Below are 23,516 nucleotides of genomic sequence, written 5' to 3' on the forward strand. Positions count from 1 at the left end.
ATCTCCATTTTTCCATACCGATGAAATAACTCTGATGCCTTGTCTAGTTTTATTATTTAGTGGTCCTATTTCACTTACTATTATTGAGATATGAACAATCATAATAACAAGCCAGTGTATTAAGGTCTGCTGTGTGCTGGATGCTTTCCATAGCCATCATTCTTTTTTGTTGTTGTTGTTGAAAAGTATTACGTACGTCCCCCTTTCTCCCTCATTGGCCCCCTACAACCTGCCCCCGCCCCTCTCCCCAGGCCCGGACCGCCCCATTGTCTGTGTCCATAGGCCATGCATATATGCATACATACTTGGTTGATTACCTCCCACCCAGCCACCCTCCCCTGCCTTCCCTCCGAGATTCCGCACTCTTCCATGCTTCCATGTCTCTTAATCCACAATTTATCAGTTTATTTTGTTACTTAGATTTCACATATGAGTGAGATCATGTGATACTTATCTTTCTCTGACTGACTTATTTCACTTACCATGATACTCTCCAGGTCCCTCCATTCTGTCTCAAAGGGTAAGAGACTCTATTTTTTACTGCTGCATAGTATTCCATGGTATAAATGTACCACAGCTCTTCTACTGATGGGCACTTGGGCTGTTTCCAGAGCTTAGCTATTGTAAATTGTGCTGCTATGAGCATAAGGGTGCATACATTCTTTCTGATGGGTGTTTAGGGTTTCTTAGGATATATTCCTAGAAGTAGGATCACTGGGTCAAATGGCAGTACCATATTTAATTTCTTGAGGAAATTCCATAATGGCTGCACCAGTCTGCATTCCCACCAGAAGTGTACTAGGGTTCCCTTTTCTCCATATCCCCACCAGCACTTGTTATTTGTTGATTTGTTAACAGTAGCCATTCTGACAGGTGTTAGGTGATACCTCATTGTCATTTCAATTTGCATCTCTCTGATGATCAGTGATTTTGAGCATTTTTTCATACATAGTCATCATTCTTAATTCGCATAATAGTCATGAAAAGTAGGTGTTATGCTGTCCATTCTATGTGAGGGAAATGAGGCTAGAATTTTAAGTAACTTGCTCAAGGTCACACAGAACCTGATTTGAATGAACTTAGATCTGACTCCAGAGCCTATGTTTGTTTCCTCTTAGCCTTGCTGTGTCTCAGTAGTTAATTCCTATTCACCCTTCAAAACTGCTCAAGATCATCTATTCCAGAAAGACTTGTTTGACCCCCATCTCTCCATTTTGGTTAGATGTTCCTCCTCTGTGTTCCCTTAATTTTCTCTGTATGCTGGTTTTTTTTTTTTATATTTGCCTTTGTATCTATAGGACCCTGCATAGTTTGGAACACAGAGTAGGTAGTCAACAAATTGCAGAAAAAGGAAGAGCATGAAGGAGAGGGAAAAAGGGAAGAAAGGAGAGAGAAGAGATTGGAAAGGATAATATATTACTACCTTATTTCATTAAATATGAAAGAAGTAGAACTAGAGGTAGGAGAGGAAGGTAGTTTAAGAATATGGCCTTCTAGATTGAAACCACCCAGCTTTGCCACTTACTAGTATGTGACTTAGTGTGTAGATTCAATGCCTGTGCTTCAGTTTCTTCATCTATAAAGCAGAGATATCAATAGTACCCATTGTAAAGAATGTTGTAAAGACTATATGAATTATTATATATAAATTGCTTAGAATAGTGCCTGGCATATGATAAGCAGGTACTCAATAAATATTGGCCATTATTATTGTTATTATTACTACTGTTTCTGTGAATTAATAAAAGAGAAAAAACTAAACACTATTATAAAGTGAAAAAAACCACAATACTATATATAGACATATAGACATATACATACATACATATACATATATACATATACATACATACATATACATATATATGTATGTATATGTATATATGTGTATATATGTATGTATGTATATATGTATACTTGGGGCCCAGTGCACAAATTCATGCACCTTGAAAGGAACAGTGGGCTGTGAGGCTGCGATGGGCACAGGGGCGGGTCTTGGCCCATCCTCTGCGCCCCCGCCCAGCCCCTCCTGTCATGGCCCCCAATCCCCTGTCTGTTGGCAGCAGGTACGAGCACTGGGCGGGACCGCGGTGCACGGGAGCAAAGAATTTTCAATAACCACCAGAGGCTTGCCCCGATGATAGCAACCAGCGCTCCGCCTTGGTCTGGCGCTCCTGCTTACCTGCTCCACCATCCTGCCACGGCTGACGCCCGCCATGTTCCACGCTCTGCCGCTTGCTGCCAACACCCACCATGTTCCGTGCGCACCCTCTAGTGCTCAGCACATGTCATAGCGACCAGTTGTTCGGTTGTTCCGCCATTCGGTCTATTTGCATACTAGCCTTTTATTATATAGGATATATATATATATATACACTGAGGCCCGGTGCACAAAAATTTGTGCACTCGAGGGGGGTCCCTTAGCCCGGCCTATGCCCTCTTGCAGTCTGGGACCCCTCGGAGGATGTCCACCTGCTGGCTTAGGCCTGCTCCCTGGGGGATCGGGCCCAAGCTGGCAGTCAGACATCCCTCTGGCAGCCCAGCAGCCCTCGGGGGATGTCCACTTGCCAGCGGGGAGCAGGCCTAAGCTGCAGTCGGACATCCTTAGTGCTGCTGAGGAGGCAGGAGAGGCTCCCCCCACCACCGTTGTGCTGGCAGCCATCAGCCTGTCTTGTGGCTGAGCAGAGCTCCCCCTGTGGGAGCGCACTGACCACCAGAGGACAGCTCCTGCATTAAGCATCTGCCCCCTGGTGGTCAGTGTGTGTCATAGTGACCAGTCATTCTGCTGTTAGGGTCAATTTGCATATTACCCTTTTATTATATAGGATATGCTCTTCATTTTCCTAACTCTACTTGTTGACATTCTAAGTAGAGTCATTCTAAGGCAGTTATGAATAAAGAGAATTATAGCCCTTATCTTTCCACTTCTATGGCAGCAGAATGAAGTACTTCACCTCTACTCTCAGAACATATGAAAATATTGATATTAAAATCATCACACTGTATTGTATTCTAAATTCACATTTACTTGTTGTCTATCATCCTCAATTAGACTGAGTTCCTTGAAGGAAGGACTTCTGTTTAATTCTCCTCTATGTCTCCAATTCTTAGCAAAGGGTATGGCAAGAAATAAATGTTCTATAAAAGTTTGCTGAATAAATATTGTAGAAAAGATGTGTACATGTGAACAATAAAATTTAAAAATGAAGTAATATTTGCCATACAAGAAGCTCAGATCAAGAATGCTTAGAAAACTATAAGGTAGGAAAAGGTAGTAGAACAGATAGTTAAATCTATGAACTTTAAAGTCAGACAGCCTTGGTTTTGAGCCCTAACTCTGGTACTTATGAGCCCATGTGACTTTGGGATGTAATCTAACTTCTTTAAGCAATAATTTCCTTATCAGTAAAATGGAGATAATATTAGTTGGAAGAACTAAATGAGATGATGCGTGTAAAATGTCAGGTACCCATTATGTGTTTGTAGAGTGGCTGACATATCATTAGCATCATCGTTATCATCATCAAAGGCTTTGTGATGGAGGCACTCACTCTCTGGATGGGCAGACACACCAGGGAAGAGCACCAAACAGCCAGGAGGTGTGAATAAAGGTACTGGGGTGTTAGAAAAAGTCAAGGCCAAGTAGGGTGGGAAGCAGCACCATTGAGTTGGAATATTGGCTATTTTCAGAAAAGTAATGTTAGAGAATAGTGGGAAGTTGGCTTTAAATGCCAGTCTGAGAAATTTAGTCTTTTTAAGAACTATATATTTTTATTGATTTCAGAGAGGAAACGAGAGGGAGAGAAAGGTAGAGATAGAGACATCAATGATGAGAGAGAATAATTGGTCGGCTGCTTCCTCCATGCCCCACACTTGGGATCGAGCCCAAACCCAGGCATGTGCCCTGACCAGGAATAGAACTGTGATCTCCTGGTTCATAGGTCGACATTCAACCACTGAGCACACCAGCCAGGTGAGAAATTTAGTCTTTATTCTGCCAGTTACACTGAGACTTTACAGCAGGGGTCCTCAAACTTTTTAAACAGGGGGCCAGTTCACTGTCCCTCAGACCGTTGGAGGGCCGGACTATAGTTTAAAAAAAACTATAAACAAATTCCTATGCACACTCCACATATCTTATTTTGAAGTAAAAAAACAAAACGGGAACAAATACAATATTTGTATTTGCATGTGGCCCGCGGGCCGTAGTTTGAGGACCCCTGCTTTACAGGATTCTAAATAGGGTAGTGACCAGTTCAGAGCTAGCTATGGTGGGAATGTTCTGGTTGTTTGTACATGATGGCCTAGGGAGGTGAAGGGAGATGAAAGCAGACACACCACTTAGGAAGCTTTTCCAATATTTCCAATAAGAAATTGAGGTCCCCTCTCGGATGACGGTATGGGACAGGAAAGAGGGATGAGCATGCAGGACCCTGGGAAGAATGAACTCAAAGAACTGCATCCAACTGGATGTGAGGAGGCAGAGTCAAAGACAGTTCTGAAGGCTTGGAACCAGGTGACTGGGAGCATGGTGCACCTACTCTAGCACAAATAAAGCACAGAGGAGACTGGCTTTAGGGGAAGAGATATTTGCTTTTTGCTGTACTAATTTCGAGGTGCAGTGGGATATTCAGATGATGAATGATAACCAGAGTCCATTTAAATTGTGATGTTAGAACTCAGTTATTTATTTAGAATATATCTGCATAGAGGTGATAGCTAGAGGCGTGCCACAGTTGGATCGATGTCTAAGGAGGGTGAGAGTATAAGAAGAAAAGCATCAGATCATCCTCCTTGGGAAATACCTCCCACATCTAGAGGAATGAGAAAGAAGCCTGTGAATAGGCATGGGGAAGGGGGAGAGAGATAAAGAATACACTACCATAGAAGCCGACAGCCGGAAGGTTTCAAGGAGGGTAGCCGTGGTCAGAGGAGTCATGAGAGAGAACTGAGGAGACACCACTGGACTTGGCCTTTAGGAAACCATTGATGACTCATGAGAGAACAGTATGTGGAAGAAAAGAACTAGAGTACAGATATGAAGGAATGACGGAGGTGTGGAAAGCCCTGGCCAGGTGGCTTAGTTGGTTGGAGTGTCATCCTGTACAACAAAAAGGTTGCAGGTTTGATCCCCAGTCGGGGTACGTATGGGAGGCATCTCTCTCTCTCTCTCTCTCTCTCTCTCTCTCTCTCTCTCTCTCCCTTCCTCTCTCTAAAATCAATAAACATATCCTTGGGTGAGGATTTAAAAAAAAAGTGGTGTGTGGAAAAAAAGAGGTAGACTGAGGGTACATTGTCAGTTCAGGAATGAAAGGATAAAGATGTGATGGAGGCTCAAGATGAGAGCCGATTGTTCTTCCCCAGAAAATGACCACTCACTAATGTTTATCTAGAGAAGCAAATTTGTCTACACATTAAGAAATAGAAAGTAGCTTTAGTGGAGGAGGCCAGAGGAAGGACTTTGGAACCAACTAGATTGGAAGTCAAGTTACAGCCATTCTGAAGTTGGAGAACATGTTATCTGTATGTGCACAGCAGCATCTGTTTTGGCAGAGACAGCCTCATTTATCATGCATCCACAGACAGAGAGAGGGAAACAAGAAACCCCTCTTCCCCACTTAGGAAAAACAGCTAGATCCAAACAAGAATTCAAACATTTTGAAAAACTATTTTAGCAAGGAAGGAATACTAAGAAAAAGAAGTGTACAATCTCTTCCCCTTCTTGTCTTTTCCACCAGATGCACTCAAGAAAAATGCCCAGGTGCATCATTAGAATGTGCTAATAATACTATTAACACCATCCAAGTTTATGGCACTTCTACTATCTGCACAGTGCTTTTATAAAAAAAAAATCTCATCAATAATACCTGTGAGGTATTATTTTTTACAAGGGAAGAAACAGGATCCGAAAGAACTGAGCAATTTTCCCCAAATTACACAGACCCCCTGGCTCTTTTTAGTACGTTTTCAAATACCATTCACCTGATCTTCACAGTGTAACACTCTAGGGATGACATCCAAAGTGTAGCAGGACTTTGATCTCCCTGTTTTTGGGGGCGCTATAATTTTATCAGTATAGCCGAAAACTACATTAGGTCTGGGGCACTTTTATCAGGTCATGTGTGTGACTTAAATAGTAGTACCCAGTGCTCCCTTTTGAACCCCATTGTAAAGAGTCCTAGGACAGAAGTACTTAGCAATGTGCTTCCTCCCCTCCCACATCTTTCCTCCAGTTCACCCAGGCCTCTGAAATGCATGAGCAAGGCCTCAATACTTAAACCCTCTCCAGATGGGTCAGGAGGCAGGAAAGCAATCTCCCTCAATATCTGGTTTGGGCCAGTAGGAAGAAGGCCAGACTTGGAGGTTGGTGGTTCAGGTTCCAGGCTCAGACTACCAGTCTAGCTCTGTGACCTTAGTCAAATCACTCTATACTCTGAGCACCAGTGTCTTTTCTCTTTTTTAAGAGTTTAAGGTGAACTGAAATAAATAAGTACAGTTTAGGGTGAAAGTGAGTTTATTAGTGAAGCAGTGAGACAAGGAATGGGCTACTCCACAGACAAAACAGCCCGAGCACCAGGCTTGATCTGAAAAATGATAATAGCTATTTCCTAAATCTACTGCAAGGGTCCAGTAAAACACTTAGAAAGTGGGTGCCTGTGCTGGGCTTAATTTTCTTCTGTAGCTGTCTTGAAATTCTTAATTTTTGAAGGAGGAGCTCTGCATTTTCATTTTGCGCTGGCCCCTGTAGCTGGTCCTATCTATGTATGCCCTTGACCAAATAATTTAAAACCACTCGGAGCTCTACAGTCTATAATGAATCGAATTAAATTGTTAGGACAATTATCAATCCTTCCTCTACCTTTTAGCAAAATTTGACACAGTTGATCACTCCCTCTTTCTTGAAGCATTTTCCCACTTGGCTTCCAGGGCACTGCACTTCTCTGGTTTTCCTCTGCCTCACTGGCTGCTCTTTTGCTATTTTCTCCCTAATCCATTAGCACATCCAGAGAAACTCTTGATCATCTCTTGCAAACATGCTCCTCCTAGTCTTTCTTATCTTTTCATGGTAACTCCATCCTTCCAGTTGCTCAGACCAAAACGCTTGTCATAGTTTTTTACTGCATCTCTCATTCCATGCCCAATTTGTAAGCTGCTCCAGAACTGACCGCTTCACCACCATCATCACAGCCCAACTCTGGATTACTGCAAAACCTACCTCACCTCCCTGCTTCCACCTCCTCTCCTGTGCCCAGTGGTCTGTTCTCCACACAGTTGCCAGAATAATCTTTTAAAAATATAAGCCAAGTCTCATCACTTCTCTGTTAAAAGCCATCCCATCACTATGCATCTCACTCAGAGGAGAAATCCCCACAGGAGGTAGGAGCTGAGCCACCTCTGTGAACCCACCTCCTACCACTCCCTCACCTCGGGCCATTGGTTGGTACCCCTCTGCCTAGAATGCCTTCCCAGATATCAGTATGGATGGCCCCTCATCTCCTTCAGTTCTACTCAACTGTCCCCCATCAGTCAATCCTTCCCTGATTACCTGATTTGCAACCACCATCAACCTTCCCCCTCATTCCTCATCCAGTCCTTCCCTGCTCACTTTTCTCCAAAGCATTCACCACCATCTGATATGTATCATATTTTCTTTATTTGCATATTGTTTATCTCTTCCCATTAGACTATAGGCTCTGTATGGACAGGACTTTGTCTCTTAACTGCTATATAACCAGCACATAGGATAGTGCCAATGAATGATGGTAGAAAGTTCTGGAACAGATGATGTTATTACTATCATTAGGTTACAGTTGCATCAGCCCCTCTGAGTGTATAAGGTACTTTCACAAGCTGCATGCCCAGGAAGCTGGTCCTGCATACAGGAATGAGGCATTTATGGGGACTACTGTGAGCCAAGCCTCCCCACCAGACTCAACTGTGGAGATAGAAAGGCAAGTCTAAGAGTTTGTGGCCTAGAGGGAGGTTTCATAAATTTATGCAAATAAATCTAGAACAAGGCAGCATTTGTTAAAAATATGCCTTTAATGCCTAACATCTCACATTCTGCCAGTGACGCTGGAGTTTTCTACAGAGAGAAGGGACAATGAACTATGGCTTGTAAACTTACTGTGTGGCTATTTCTGTCCCAGACAAGTTTCTACTCTGGCCTCCTTATCACACCAGAGACACCTTGCCTGACTTCCAATCTAGTTTGCTACAAAGTCCCTCCTCCACTAGCCCCCTCCGCCCAATACTGTCCCCTAATTAACTGTTAACTGGAAACCCCTCCCACTTATAGTCCCTCCACATTCTGCTCCTAGATACTGGGAACAAGAGGCAGGGGTGGGATCAACTTTGGAGGATTGCAATAGAGCATAAAGAATCTAAATACGTCCTTACAATGAAGATGATTATATCTCTCTCTGAGCCTGCAGTACACAGAATTCAGAGACTACATCTGTTCATCTTTGTGGCTTGACAGCCTTGCCCAGTATGTGGTACAGAGTGGGCATTCAGTTATGTTTGCTGGATCGTTGACATGGGTGTTATAAGCTCCAAGTCAAGACAATCCTGTTTAAGAAGTACTTCCTCATCTTCTGTAAGGTGCCCCAGAGGTATTCTATAAGGTTATTTTATTGAGCTGTCATAAGAAACAACCAGTAAGAATTAAAACATCTTAAAAAATAATATTTAAAATGCAAGTTTAAATATAAAGTGACATTTTATAATCTTCAAAGTTTCTTTTAATTTGCATTTGATTTCTTTAAGTCCTTTATCTGAAAATCCAAAAATAATCAAGAGATAGATTACAAAGCATGCCTTCCATTCCCTACAGGATTCCTCTGAATAGGGACTCCCTGAACTTATCTGAATTTTTAGATAGAGACTTGTGAGAAAGAATGAGGAACTGAGAAACTTAAAGCTAAAGCATTAGGATCTGCTAATTAAAAACCACGTTAAGTTTTGGCAGTGGTTACTTGTGTGTGTGTGTGTGTGTGTGTGTGTGTGTGTGTGTGTGAGAGAGAGAGATAATTTTCAATACTTTTCAGTGTGTATGTTCACATCACACATACATTTTCATACCCAGGCAAGATCAAGCATAAGAAGATAGCCCATCTTATAATCAGTAAGAGGTGCTGTCAGCAATAAGTGAGAAAATTTGGGACAGGTAAATCCTTCCTTAGTTCTTGTTTCTTTGTATATAAAGTAGGAGGAGGAACTAGATGGTTACAGGGGCCCTTCCAGTTCTAATGTGTTAAGAGTCTATGGAAGTAGGGGCACCTATTCACATTATAGAGGATCCCTTTCAAATTTTCTGTTTCTGAAATGCCTTTAAACTATGACTTGGTTTCCCAAAATCTGGTTACTGTATTTTTATTATTAAGTAGAGACCCGGTGCACAAATTTGTGCATGGGAGGGGGCCAGCTGGCTGGGGGGAGGGGCCGCAGGAGGTTGGCCAACCACAGTGTGCGTCATAGCAACTGGTCATTCAGGTCCTTCCAGTTGTTCTGGTCATCTGGTCGCTTGGCTTTTGTATATATAGATAAAAGCAGCCAACGATTAAGCACATTCAACATGTCAGGCACATAAAATGCCTTATATTGATTATTTGATTCAGTGATCACAATAACCTCATGAGGTAGATGATGAATTGTTCCCATGTGAGAGGTAAAGTGGCTCCATGACTAAGGTCACTGAATTAGGGGATGTGGCAACACTGGAATTTAAACTCTCATCAATTTAATCTATGACTCCAGGACACAATGTTAACCCAAGTCCCCAGACTGGCTGCAGGTATCAGGTGTTCAGTGTTCCCTCCTAGATGAACAGCTGTGGTTCTCTGTGCCTTTTGCCTCCACAAATGGGGTGACCAATTGGAGATGGGGTGATTCCTTCTGCTTCAGCTTTATTTCTGTGACTTACCATGGTGATGTTTTCATTAGGAAATGCTTTTTTACTTTTCTGGATGAGTACCAGTGGGTTTCACTAGTTAGCTTGAGTCACTTGTGAATGATCGGGTTAGCAGAAAAGGGTTCAAATTTGCTTTGAATTCCTATTTTAGGTCTTTTTTTAAAATTTAAATTCTTTATTGTTTAAAGTATTACATATGCCTCCTTTTTCACCCATTGACCTCTTCCAGCCCGCTCCCAGCCCCCCAGCACATACCCTTACCCCCCTAGTGCCTGTGTCCATTGGTTATGCTTATATGCATGTATGCAAGTCCTTTGGTTGATCTCTTACCCACCCCTCCCCTGCCTTTCCTCTGAGGTTTGACAGTCTTTCGATGCTTCTCTGGATCTATTTTTGTTTATCAGTTTGTGTTGTCCATTATATTCCACAAATGAGTGAGACCATGTGATATTTATCTTTCTCCAACTGGCTTATTTTGCTTAGCATAATGCTCTCCAGGTCCATCCATGCTGTTGCAAATGGTAAGAGTTCCTTCTTTTTTACAGCAGCATAGTATTCCATTGTGTAGATGTACCACTGGTTTTTAATCCATTCATCTGCTGATGGGCACTTAGGCTGTTTCCAAATCTTAGCTATTGTAAATTGTGCTGCTATGAACATAGGGGTGCATATATCCTTTCTGATTGGTGTTTCTGATTTTTTAGGCTATATTCCTAGAAGTGGGATTACTGGGTCAAATGGGAGTTCCATTTTTAATTTTTAGAGGAAACTCTATACTAGTACTGTTCTCCACAGTGGCTGCACCAGTCTTTATTCCCACCAGCAGTGCAGGAGGGTTCCTTTTTCTCCACATTCTTGCCAGCACTTGTCGTTTGTTGATTTGTTGATGATAGCCATTCTGACAGGTGTGAGATGGTACCTCATTGTCGTTTTGATTTGCATCTCTCAGATGATTAGTGACTTTGAGCATGTTTTCATATGTCTCTTGGCCTTCTGTATGTACTCTTTCAAAAAGTGTCTACTAGTATTTAGGTCCTTTGCCCATTTTTTGATTGAATTGTTTATCCTATTTTAGGTCTTTACGCCTATTATCTAAGTCTATTACAGCACATACAGCAAGACTTTACATTAATTTGCAACAGATTAAGGTAAAAAATGCCTCATGGGAAAAACAATATAAGATTAATTTCACAAGCATATGGCACTCTTCATAATTTTAACATTTATTATTTTCACTTTCACAAAAACTGTGTGAGGTGCACAAGTCAGGAATTATTTTTACCCACTTTGCAAATAAGGAAAGAGAGCCACAGAAAGGGGTGAGTGACTTGTTCTAGGACATGGATCTGGTTAGATCCTAGACTAGTGTTCTTTCTACCTGTGCCACCCCCTCTGTAAAACAGAACGTCAGACTCAGGTTCTTGTTGGCATACAGAACCAAGTGGCTGCTGTACCAGAGGCTGTGCCACGCCAGGCTAGAGCCGTGGGCTCCTGTGCTAGAGGGTGGGGACAGAGCAGCAGCCATGACCCCTACTCACACCTGTGCACTGTGATAAAGAAAGTAGAAGTAGCCAGCAGCTGTGGTCCAACCAGATAAAACTTTTAGGCGGGAAGTCAAGTGAAAAGTGAGTTTGTGTGTGTGTGTGGGTTAGCTGTTAATTGCTTTTGAAATTTTTTAAAAAGGCAGCTTGAGGAAGTCGGACCACATAGCAGGAAGGTATTGCAGCAAGATGGATTTGGGAAAGAACCAATCTCGTTTGACACTGCATCAGACACCTGATTCTCACCAAGAAAACTACGTTCCAGGTAATGAAAGAGGTTGTAGCTGTTGGGAAGAATTGGGGCTATGATTATTTTCCTCTTTTTTATGGATCTGGCAAAAAAGGGGCATGATTGAGTACATTCATATAACCATAGGTGGGAAGAAGGGTTGTATATCTTCATGAAGTGCCTTCTAGTGCTAGGATTCTAATAAGCTAGAGAAACACAAGGAAATAATAAGTAAATTATTAATAAGAAATACATTTAAATGAAAGATAGTGAAAATACCCAATATTGGATGGTTGTGGTTAAACAAGTACACACCCATATATATCTATGGTATGTAAATTTGGTATAACTTTTGGGAAGCTTATAGCAATAGGTAGCAGGAACTGTAGTGCTTATTCTTTTGGCTCACTAATTTTACTCATTGGGTCTATCCTAAAGCAGCATTTCTCAAAATGTTTTGCAGAATTTAGGCCTTGAGACCGTGTTTTTAAACGTTTTCGTGCCTTGGGCCCCTTTGACATTTTGATGAACTCCTAGATTCCTACGCTCTATCTTTTGGGGTTCCCAGTGCAAATTTGCTGTCACTCCACAGGTTCTAAGAAAGCCTACATCAAAGACCCATTAATGTTTCTCAAACTTGGACAGCAACAGAACCTTTTTTTGATGATAACTTTAATATTCCAAAGAACTTGGAGAAACACCATCCTATGGAAAAAATCCAAAGGGAAAAAGAGAGTATATGCATGAGTGTGCTTATTATAGTTTGATTTACAACGGCAAAAAAATAACTGGCAACAACCTAAATGTTCAACACAAGTAGAATGACTGGGTAACTGAGAACACATCAATCTGATTAAGTATCATGCAGTCATTAAAGTTATAATTATGAAGATCAGATCATGGAAAATGATCTGATATAATGTTTGGTTAATAAATGATAAAATTGTGGCATATTCTCATTACAATTTTGTGTAACATAGGAGCTAGATGGTATGAGGAATAAAATGAAAACAGGTTATAATGTTAAAGATGGAAGAACATGGCTGATTTTTCTTTTCTTTTATGTGTATACAATATGTGAAAATTATTTTGAAGAAATTAATAGGTTGGTAGCACAGTTACATACAAAAACTGACCTTTTCATTTTAAAAGGTTTACTGTTTGCTCCTAGACATTCTTTGGAAGTACAAGGGTAAATAAGGTAGAGTCCTTGTCCTCAAAAAGCTAGGAGAGAAGGTAGACACCCAGCATATAGTCCTTTGCTATAGGACTCTTGCTGATAATCAGAATTTGTTGCTATCTCCTATAACTTTCATTTTGATCTTACAGAAGTGATTGGAACTTGGAGTTTGCGAAACAGAGAGCAGCTCAGGAAAAGAAAAGCTGAAGCACAAGAAAAGCAAACTTCACAATGGCAATTTGGGTATGGTATCCTTACAAGGGAAAAAGGAGCTGATATGTTTTTTTAAATACATTTTTATTGATTTTTAGATAGAGAGGGAAAGGAAGAGGGAGGTAGAAACACCAATGAGAGAGAAACATCAATCAGCTGCCTCCTGCATGTCCCCTATTAGGGATTGAGCTCCCAACCCGGGCATGTGCCCTGACTGGGAATCAAACCAGTGACCTCTTGGAGCATGGGATGATGCTCAATCCACCAGCCGGGCAAGGAGCTGATATTTATCCAGCAAATGCTATGTGCCAAGAGCACTTTCACACACTATATTTTATCATTCCAACTATCCTGTAAATCAGGAACTGTTATCCCTATTTACAAAAAAAAAAAAAAAAGAAGAAAAGAAAAGAAACCAAGTGTCCAATGGGTTAAATCTCTTGTCTAAAGTCACACAGCTGGTAAAGTGGTGAGAACAGAATTTTATCTCCCATCTCTTTAAATTAAAACACCAGACAATCGAATTATGCTGTTGAGAGGCCTGGTATCCAACCACTCTGGTAATTTAAACACAGAAGAATCTTGTTGTTGGGAGCAAGAGACACCGTTAGGAAATCTCTGAGCTTGTTCTCCAAGCTTCCTTAGTAATCCTTATCAAATGAGTGTGATTAACTCTCTAGGAAGGAAACCAACACTGTAAATGAGTGATGTGACAAGATAGTTTGGGAGTTCTTAAATCTCCCATCTAAGTCACCTGTCATCTCAGGGAGGGAGTACAAGAACATGATTATAAATTAGGCAGCATCAAACTGCACCCATTTAGAATATGATTGAAAACAGGGACATTTCTTGCTTGGAGATGGAAAAGGGGAGAGCAAGGAGCCAAGGAGCACAGCATCTATTGAAGCCAGGATTTTTGTCCCTTGGCACTATTGACACTGGGGGCAGGATACTTCTTAGTGTGAGAAGCTGTCCTGTGCATTGAGGATGTTTAGCAGCATCCTCTGGCCAATAGCAATCCTCTTTTCTCCCCAGTTAGGACAACCAAAAATGTCAACATTGTCAAATGTCTCCTGGGGCAGGTAGAGAGGGAGCAAAATGGCCCCCAGTTGAGAACCACTGATCTAAGCACTCTTAAAAAAGGGCATTTGTCTTTTCTGCTGCAATACCGCACATATGATTGGTAAATAGGAGAATGTTGTCAGTATAATGTGGAAGTTGTGTTGATTCATGATTTTTCCTAGTCAAAGGAGCTAGAATATTGGTAATAGAAGGAAAGGAAAAAGCCTTTATCGTGGCTGCTGTTTAGGCAGGATCCTTTTCAGACCGCATCCAGGGCTGTTCCCTAAGAGAAGAGTAGCAGGTTGCACTTCCTCCTGTGCTCAACCTAATGACAACTTCCCTGGCTCAGAGTGCCGCCCTTATTTGCATAATCTCGGCACCTGCAAACCTGCATTTACACGGTTGCTTTGGGGCATTTTTATTATCCCCTGAGGCAGCCTCCAGTCATGATTACCTACCTGTCTGGACTATCCAAGTTATCTCAAGTACCAATTATTGTTTCTGCTAGTGTTGAAAAAGTTGCATAGGTTTTGAGTCATTTGCCCCAGCTCATTTTCCCCCATAACCACTGTTACTTTTAGTGCGTGATTTTTCAGAAAGTGAGATTTTCCAGGAATGTGTTTATTATTTTTTAGCAGAAACATCTATACTTGGGTCCTGTGGCAGGTGACTCTGTTGAAGAGTATCCAATTAGCTCTCTGAATTCTATGTTTGCCCAGCAACCTTCTGATCATTAATTGGCTTCCCAAGTACTTGCTACAGAGAAAGAGTGCATTCATTTATCAGCCCAAATACTCTTTGCTGTGTGACTTTGCACTTCTCACTGTTCATTTAAAAATGGGCCTTTGGGTTTACATATCAGTCTATTCAAGCTGGTTGATTAGCTCTGCCCCTGATAAATGGAGCTAGTGTTAGTGTGCTGGTAGAATTGGGTTTCTATGCTTGCTGGACTGGGGAGCCAAGGCTGAGGAAGTCACTGAAGTACATGACACCTTGGTGAACCTCTTAGCAGCTGGCTGTGCTTGCTCTGGTGACACATTTCTGTACTGAGTACTGTTCCCACTACAGCATACCACACAGTGAAACCTTAGTAGTTCCAGAGAGAAGTAGCAGGTGTAATGACTAAGAGCCTGGCTATTAAAGCCATGATGATTAGATTAGAAGCCTGGCTCCCCTACTTTCTAGGCATTTGATCTTGGATTATTACTCCCTCTTTCTGGGCCTCAGTTTTGTCATCTGCAAAATGGAGATAATAGTATCCACCTCAAAAGTTGATGTGAAATCATTATTCCTTATATGAGAACTAGAGGTTTGGTGCACAAAATTCGTGCACGGGTAGGGTCCCTAGGCCTGGCCGGTGATCAGGACCAACTGGGGCCTTCCGGCTGCTAGCCAAGGCCTCCCTTCTCCAGCTGCCAACTGCCAGCTGGGGCCTTCCTTTGTTCCTCGCTGCCCCCTCGTGGTCACACATCACAGTAAGCGATAGAACATCAGGTCTCCCAGTCAAACTCCCGTGGGGACACTTTGCATATCAGCCTTTTATATATATAGATAAGGAAATTACTTAAAACAGTGCCTGGCAAATAGGAAGCACTATAAGTTTCCTATAGGAATACAAGAGTGCTACTTTATATTTGGATAATTCATTCGTGTAAGTCATTACATTCAATTCTTATAACAACCACATGAGGTTGGGGAGATACTATATATTCCATTTAACCTATGAAGAAACCAAGGCATAGAGAGGTTAAGTGACTTACCCATAATCACATAGTTGATAAATGACAGAATCTTTTGAAAAACTACCAGGAAGAATATGGGACATGTATATTACTCAGATTTCCTCATTTAGAGATCTATATAACAAATTATTTAGGACTTAATATCTGGGAAAAAGTGTTTCCTGAAGAATTCAGGTAATTTGACAATAAGGATTTTATAATTTACCTTGTTACCTTGGTTACTTGGAGTTATATTTTAAAATGTTGAGGTTCCATACCACCATTTTTAGATTCCCTTTTCTTCTAATTTATTTTTAATATTTTGACTATCCTATTGCATATATACCTTTTTAATATTGACTTTAAACTGGTTTTGGTAAGGCAATCCTTAAATTTTTTTGCTTATGAAAATTTTCAAACACACAAAATAGAGTATATGTACATTTTTAAGGTGTACAAGGAACTATGAGCATTACAAAGATATAAAAGACACTGGTTTAATCACTAAAGAACATCTAGTTTATTTTTTTTAAAGGTTTCTCCAGAAATAACTACGGATTGAGGCAGCCTCTGTTCCTGGCCTTAAGCGTGATCCTCCTAATAAATCACAAAGGAGTGTTAAGCAGGGGGAGCATTTCAGCCCTCTGGTCTGTAAGAGAAGGCTCTCTGGAACAGGTAGCATGGGGCAGAATTTCAATAGGTTTAGAAAAATGATGAAGTGTTTATTTATAACCTTTTCCTCCCCCCTGAGCCCATCTGTATTAGCCATCTGAATTTGGTTATATTTGCAGTACCCAACCATTTGTCATTGGCTGCAATTTCCATGTACATCCTTTGATCTTTAGATCTTTAATCCAGCTATTACTTCAGAGTAAGCATGACATGGCCACTCATGCCTTTCTACCAGGCTTGTTAACCTCAAGAAATGTTTTTTGCAGCTTGTGATCCAGCTTACAATATATCTCATGTGACTTTTTTTCTTATCTTCTATGTATCATTCCAATTTTAGTATATGTGCTGCCAAAGCGAGCGCTCAAGACACTGTATTAGATAAGCAAGCCATATACATCATCCACCTGCAGATTACAGAGACAAGGAGCAGTGCCTGGACTGAGGGTGTAGAAACGCAAATGTATGAGTTTACCCAGGACATAGTGGGCCTAACTCAAACAGACTAAACCCAAAGAGACTAGTGTATAAACCAGAATGCCAGTCTATTCATTTATAGCATAATTATACACTTTCATAACCAATTAAGTATATGCTCTCAAACACACACTACACTTCCTGGTGAGCAAGGCATCAGAGACACTAAGTTCCTGAGGGACAGTCCTCTCCTGACAATTGAGTACATCTAGCCCTGCTCCTTCGTTTGGCAGACAAGGAGGTTGAGGCCCAGAGAGATTAAGTGACTTGTTCAAAGGCTGTGAAACAAGGCAGTGGGATACCTGGACTGTTATTACCAAGCACTTATCTGAATTCTGTAGCCCTGTTGCTGACACTAATTCTGATCCCTCCACAGAGAGAAAAAATACAAGCGGCAGAGAACAGGAAAAGGAAACCAAAGGGGCAGAAAAAACAAACAAAATACAGAACTGAAGGTGGAGCCTCAGTCACAATTAGAAAAGGAAATGATGGAGAATGCACTGACACCTACAGAGAAAGAAAACGAATCACCTAGGAGTGTAACTGAAGCTCTCCCTTCAGTAGCCTCCCCACAGAGAATTGAACCTGAGAAAACATTTTCTGCAATAGGTCAAGAAAGCATTATATGTCAGGAAAATTCTTCTCAGTACCAAGGAACAACAGTTCAAAACCACCCTTCTGAAATAGGCCAAGATATAGCTGAACCTGAAGACCTCTCTCCTAAAATGTGCCAAGAAATAGCTGTAATTCAAGGCCATTCTTCCAGAATGTGCCATGATATGGCTGAACCTGAAGACCTCTCTCCTAAAATGTGCCAAGAAATAGCTGTAATTCAAGGCCCTTCTTCCAGAATGTGCCATGATATAGCTGAACCTGAAGATCTCTCTCCTAAAATGTGCCAAGAAATAGCTGTAATTCAAGGCCCTTCTTCCAGAATGTGCCATGATATGGCTGAACCTGAAGACCTCTCTCCTAACATGTGCCAAGAAACATCTGTAGTCAAAGCCCTTCCTTCTAAAACACATGAAGACATAGCTGGCATGGAAGGATGCGCTCTTGAAGCATACCCCAAAGCAGATGTGCCTAAAGGCTACACTCTTGAAACATACCAAAAAAGAGCTGAACCCAAGGAAGACAGTACTGAACCAGGTCAAGGAATAGCTGGGACTGAAAACTTTCCTCCTAAAATACAAGAAATAGCTGTGCCTAAAGACCTTTCTACAAAAGCATACCAAGAAACAGTTGAACCTGAACACATTTCTCATAAAGCATATGAAGAAAATTCTGTGCCCAAAGCCCTCTCTTATAAGACAACCCAAGAAACACCTGCTCATGAGGAATGTCCATCTGAAATACACATTTACCAAAAAACACCTGAGCCTGAAGATTGTGCACCTGAAATATACCAAGAAAAACAAGGGCCTGAAGACCTCTCTACTAAGCCATACGAAAATAAGAATGTGCCTACAGAATGCTTTCCTGAACCAAACCAAGAAGCAGATGGGCCCCAAGGCCAGGATCCTAAAGCACACCAGGAAGATGCTAAGGCTGTTCATACTTCTTCTCAAGGTAGGGGTGGTTTATAGGGGACAAGTCAACGACCTGTTTCCATTTATAATTAGAGCATTAAATAGTTATATCTCCCTCAGAGTGGTGATTTATAGCCTTCTTCAACAATCCTTGGTTATCCCGTCATCTCAAGGGGTATCATTCATGTCATTGGCTAGTTTTTCATTTAACCAATGTCTGTTTGGCACATTTTCAAAGAATTAAAAGAAAATAATTGAAAATATAAGTGTGTATAGTAGTTACTTGCACATGCTATCCACTTTGAGAAGCTTTAGCCAGTGAAAAGAAATGAACCCAATATAGGATAATGTGTGTGCAAAATATTTTAGGGATAATTAAGTTTAGATTTGCAAGAAAACTTGAACAGAGTTTTTCTTGAAAATTAAAATTTCCTGGCAAGCAAAAGGCAAGTAAATACATGGTGTACAGTACTGAAGAAGATACAAAGGTGTAAAATGTGATTCCTGTTAACCAGGATTTATTGTGTTTATCAAAAATCCTTTCTATTTTATTATTTGTCTGAAAAGCTTTCTCCTAAGTATAGAATTTTGAAGAGAATGTAACCTTTCTTCAATTTAACTTGCCTCGGACATTACTGAGAATCTGTTCTCTTTGTACAGTGCTGTAGATTGTACTATAAGAAAATGGGCTTCCCTAGCTGGTTTGGCTCAGTGGATAGAGCATCAGCCTGCGGACTAAAGAGTCCAGGGTCCGATTCCAGTCAAGGGCACATACTGGTTGCATCTTAATCCCCGGCCCTGGTCAGGGAATATGCGGGAGGCAACCAATTGATGTGATCTTTCTCTCTGTCTCTCCCCCTCCTTTCCACTCTCTCTAAAAATCAATGGAAAAATATCCTTGGGTGAGGAGTAACAAAAAAAAGAAAGAAAAAAAAAGAAATTGAGCTGAAACTGTCAGACCATAGTTTTCTCCAGGGAATTGTTTTCTAAAGAAATCCTTTTGATAGTTTATTTACTTTTTCTCCTTAAAGAAGAGTGCAACAGAACCATGGGGTTAGTAGGGTTCCAAGTAATGTTTTAAAAATCTTTGCCTACCTGCTAGGGTAAAAAAAACACCACTAATGGTTTTAATTTCCACCTTTTTGATGACTAATGCTACTTGACATCTTTTCATGATTATTATGAATTTGAATTTTTTCTTTTGAGAATTGCCTGTATGAATCCTTGTTCTATTTTAAGTTTGGGATATCTATCTTTTTTTGGCTGATTAAAAACTCTTTAAATAATAGTTATTAAACCTTTGCCTACATATAAGTTGTACTTATTTTTCCAGTTGTTGTTTGTGGTTTAACTTTGTTTATAGTGCTTTTTGTCTTGTATATGACATTTAAATTTTAATTTTTAGTTGTTCAAATGTATCAATCTTTTCCTTTATGGTTTCTGGTCTGTGTTCTGCTTAGAAAGGCCTTTATAATCCGAAGATTATAGGAACATTCTATTGTTTCTACAACATTTATGGTATTTTAATATTTAAATCTTTAATTCATCTGTAATTTGTTTTTGTGCAAAGTCTGAGGTAGAGTTTTGTTTTTCTTCAAATGGATAGTCAATTGTCCTAATACCATTTATTGAACCTATTTTTATATTTTATTTGATTTTACAGAAATGAAAGAAAAACCCAAAGCACAAGAACCAGAGACACCAGCAATTCCAAACGTTCCTCAAGAGATTCACCCAGAAAATGACGTCTATAGTTATGTTTTGTTTTAACAATGCTCAATCATAACAATTGTGCAACATCTTATTACATGTGATTTTTCTCAAAATATTGTAGCAATCTCTACAATATTTATTCATATTTTAATAGTGTGTTCTTTTTCCATGTATAGATCATATCTGAAAGAGAGAACTAATGTGTTTTCCAGGCTATACTACATAGACAACAACCTACAGTGTGTGTGTGCATGTGTGTGTATGTATATGTATATTGGGGTGAGGATAGTGGTGGGGAAAGACAAAAATGCGAAAGGGGAGGGCTGAATAATTAACTTTCCCCTAATATTTTTAAATTATTTTTTAATTTACACCTGTGGATATTTTTTCATTGATTTTCAGAGAGAGAGTGGAAGGGAGGAGGAGAGATAGAGGGAGAAAAACATCGATGTAAGAAAGACACATGGATTGGTTGCCTTCCGCATGCACCCTGACCAGGGCCAGGGACTGAGCCTGCAACTGAAGTATGTGCCCTGGACTGGAATTGAACCTGGGACTCTTCAGTCCATGGGCTGACGCTCTATCCACAGAGCCATACCAGCTAGGGCTTGATTAATTCTTAAGAGCAAAAAAATTAATAAATTTGAGCACTTAAAATTTGGGTGAGTATATACTTTTCTTGTAAACTTTGTTCAACTAATAATGTAACAATAGCATCAAAATTTTATTCAAGTTTTAGTTGTTTTTTTAAGTTAATTTTATCTTTCTGGGACTCCAAAGATATTTTGTAGTGCTGAATGTATTTACTTGTGTATTTGAATTTGAATTTTCTGTTTTTACTTTTTATATATTGTATTTGTACATTAAATCATTATTACATGCTTAATTGTGTGGAATACATCATGGCAAGCATTTTGAAGGTTAGAAGACTTATAACACTTTGTCCATCAGGTGTTTAATCTAGTCTTACGGGGGAATAAAACAGGAAACAAATAATTACTAAAGAAAATAGTAAATGACAGTGCCATTTGAACAGTAGATACAATAAAGGGAATGCCCTCTTTTGCTGAAGTGATCTGAAAAATTACACGAGTGGAGCCTTGAAAGATGGAGAGGATTTATATTATAGGTGGGGATAACGGCATTATTATGGTATGTTCCACAGAGAGGAGTGAATTCAAGTGTTCAAGACGTTCAGTTAATGCAGGGTCCCTGTGGAATAGCAGCCTAGAAGCTAAAAATCTTGTATTATTAGAGTGTACAGAATTTTGAATACTTAACTAAGAAGTATATCCCTTGTTAGGTAATGGGGAACTAAGTAAGACTTTTGAACAATGAAGTGGCAGTTTTAGTATTTAGGAGTATTTATTTGGTGATAATGGTCAGGATTAACTGAAAAGGAGGAGAGCCTGGGGGCAGGAGCAGGAACTATTCTGGGTGGGAAGAGGTCTGGAAGTTTGGTTCAGCAAGGGCACAATTGCCTAAGTTTTCTATGCAGATGTAGCAACAGTAAAGAACAAGACAATCCTAGTCTCTCAAGCATTCATGGTATAGAACAGTGGTTCTCAACCCTCTTGGTATATAAGAACCACTGGGGAAGATTTCGAAATTACGATGCCCAGACACCTCCCTGGGGCTTCTATTCACCTGCCTAGGATGACATCCAGACATAGGTATATTTTTTATTTTGCTTTAAATGACTTTTTGAGGAATAATTTTAGAATTACATAAAAAAGCTGTTTCTAAACCTGTTCATTTGTTATGAACTAATATTCCTGTATACCTCTCACCCGGTTAACATCTTCTGTAACCATGGTCCACGTACCAAAACTTAAGAAATTAAGATGTTACATTACCTTGAAGAGGTAGCAATCTACTTCATTAGTCTTTCCAAGTCTGCTCTGCATTTCAGTACTTGTCACACTTGGTAATGAATGTATTTTTGTGTGTGTAAATGTCATTACATATGATGTCTAAGGCAGGGAAGGCAAATAAATACCTCATTTTCTACACTAGACTGTCCACATATTAAGGAAGACTGTCACTTTCCACAACACCACCATCTAGTGGCAAACACAGCTATTACCACGCCAGTTTTACAGCGTATATATAGCTCAGCCATCCTCAAACTTGTTTCTTCAGCTACACAGAGCTGTTTCCGAGTGGAAACAGAATAATAGCATTCTTTTCCAAATTTTCAAGTGCCTTTCTGTTTAAACCACGTTCTCTTTAAATCCTTGGCTCTTTCTGCTGATTCTTTTCTACTAGTGACCCATTAGTTCATAACAAATGAACAGGTTTAGAAACAGCTTTTTTAAAAAAATGGTTGTTAAGCTTTTAAGTCTGTGGACTTGTATGCTTTTGAATAATTTATATTGTAGGCAATATGTCTCCATCCTACCACCACGTCACGTGAACTAACAGGATAAAATGCCCAGAAACAGAAAAATGCATACAGAGAAACTTAAAATAGATAACAGATGATGTTACAAGTGGGTAAAAGGATAGGCTATCCTACAGGGATAACTGCTCATCGAATGCGATTTAAAAAAAGGGTCCTCGTTGTCCCTCAGCTTCTCAGAGCTGCCCAGAAACAACGACCCTAATCCCTTCAATGCAAATGGCCTGTTGACTCTCAATTTCATTCTCACTTCAGTTTCCTTGAGGGAGGGAGCACAAAAACAGTCCCAACTTCTTAACCCCTAATCCGGTATGGGGTTTCCCATCCATTTTATTTGAAGGTTTACTTGGGTTCCTTTCTGGTAAATCATTCTTACTATGGAAAAATGGGAGCATACATACAAGTATGAATGTATGGTATGGGTATTACCACCACCCAAGGAGAATTTTAAACATTTCCTAACATCCGATCATTTTGCTATTTGGTCATTGCACATACACATTCTCCCCCCGGCCCCACATTATTTTTCTTTAAATATTAACGTTATGCGCTTGATATGTAGGTTGCTTATTTGGAGATAGACCTCTTTTAAATCTTCTTGGTTGTGCCCTCCCCCCACCCCTTGGGAAGGGCGGGGACTCGGAGTCGCTGATTGCTCTGAAAGGGCTAGCAACTGCAGCGGGTCCGCGCGAGACAATTAAGACACCGGTTCGGTTCCGAGAGGAACCCCGTAACGGGAGAGGAACAGAGGATGACAAACACCTGCACAGTAAAGGTAACCTTTGGGCTGCCCGAGGATATCGCGCGCGCCCCATCCACTGCGCCTGCGCCGGATACTGACACCACCTTGCGGGTGCGACTGCTGCGC

The 23,516-nt window shown here is 40.5% G+C and overlaps 1 protein-coding gene across 7 annotated transcripts in view; it reads left to right on the forward strand.

Annotated features, from left to right (window-relative positions):
* Positions 1-20,360, forward strand: part of HEMGN (hemogen) — a 42,911-nt gene extending 22,551 nt beyond the window's left edge. For 5 of the 7 annotated variants that reach the window (XM_023760375.1, XM_023760376.1, XM_023760379.1 and 2 more), the window contains 4 exons: positions 11,597-11,719; positions 13,013-13,106; positions 17,382-18,574; positions 20,198-20,360. In XM_023760375.1, coding sequence (XP_023616143.1) covers positions 11,644-11,719; positions 13,013-13,106; positions 17,382-18,574; positions 20,198-20,304 — 1,470 coding nt within the window. In that variant the 5' untranslated portion in view covers positions 11,597-11,643 and the 3' untranslated portion in view covers positions 20,305-20,360. Of the gene's footprint in view, positions 1-3,486; positions 3,612-11,596; positions 11,720-13,012; positions 13,107-17,381; positions 18,575-20,197 lie in introns of all 7 variants that reach the window. The other 2 variants (XM_023760374.1, XM_023760377.1) reach the window with 1 other exon arrangement.
* The last annotated feature ends 3,156 nt before the right edge of the window (positions 20,361-23,516 follow it).

This window comes from Myotis lucifugus, unplaced genomic scaffold (genome assembly GCF_000147115.1).
Source record: "Myotis lucifugus unplaced genomic scaffold, Myoluc2.0 scaffold_180, whole genome shotgun sequence".
Classification (NCBI taxonomy): domain Eukaryota; kingdom Metazoa; phylum Chordata; class Mammalia; order Chiroptera; family Vespertilionidae; genus Myotis; species Myotis lucifugus.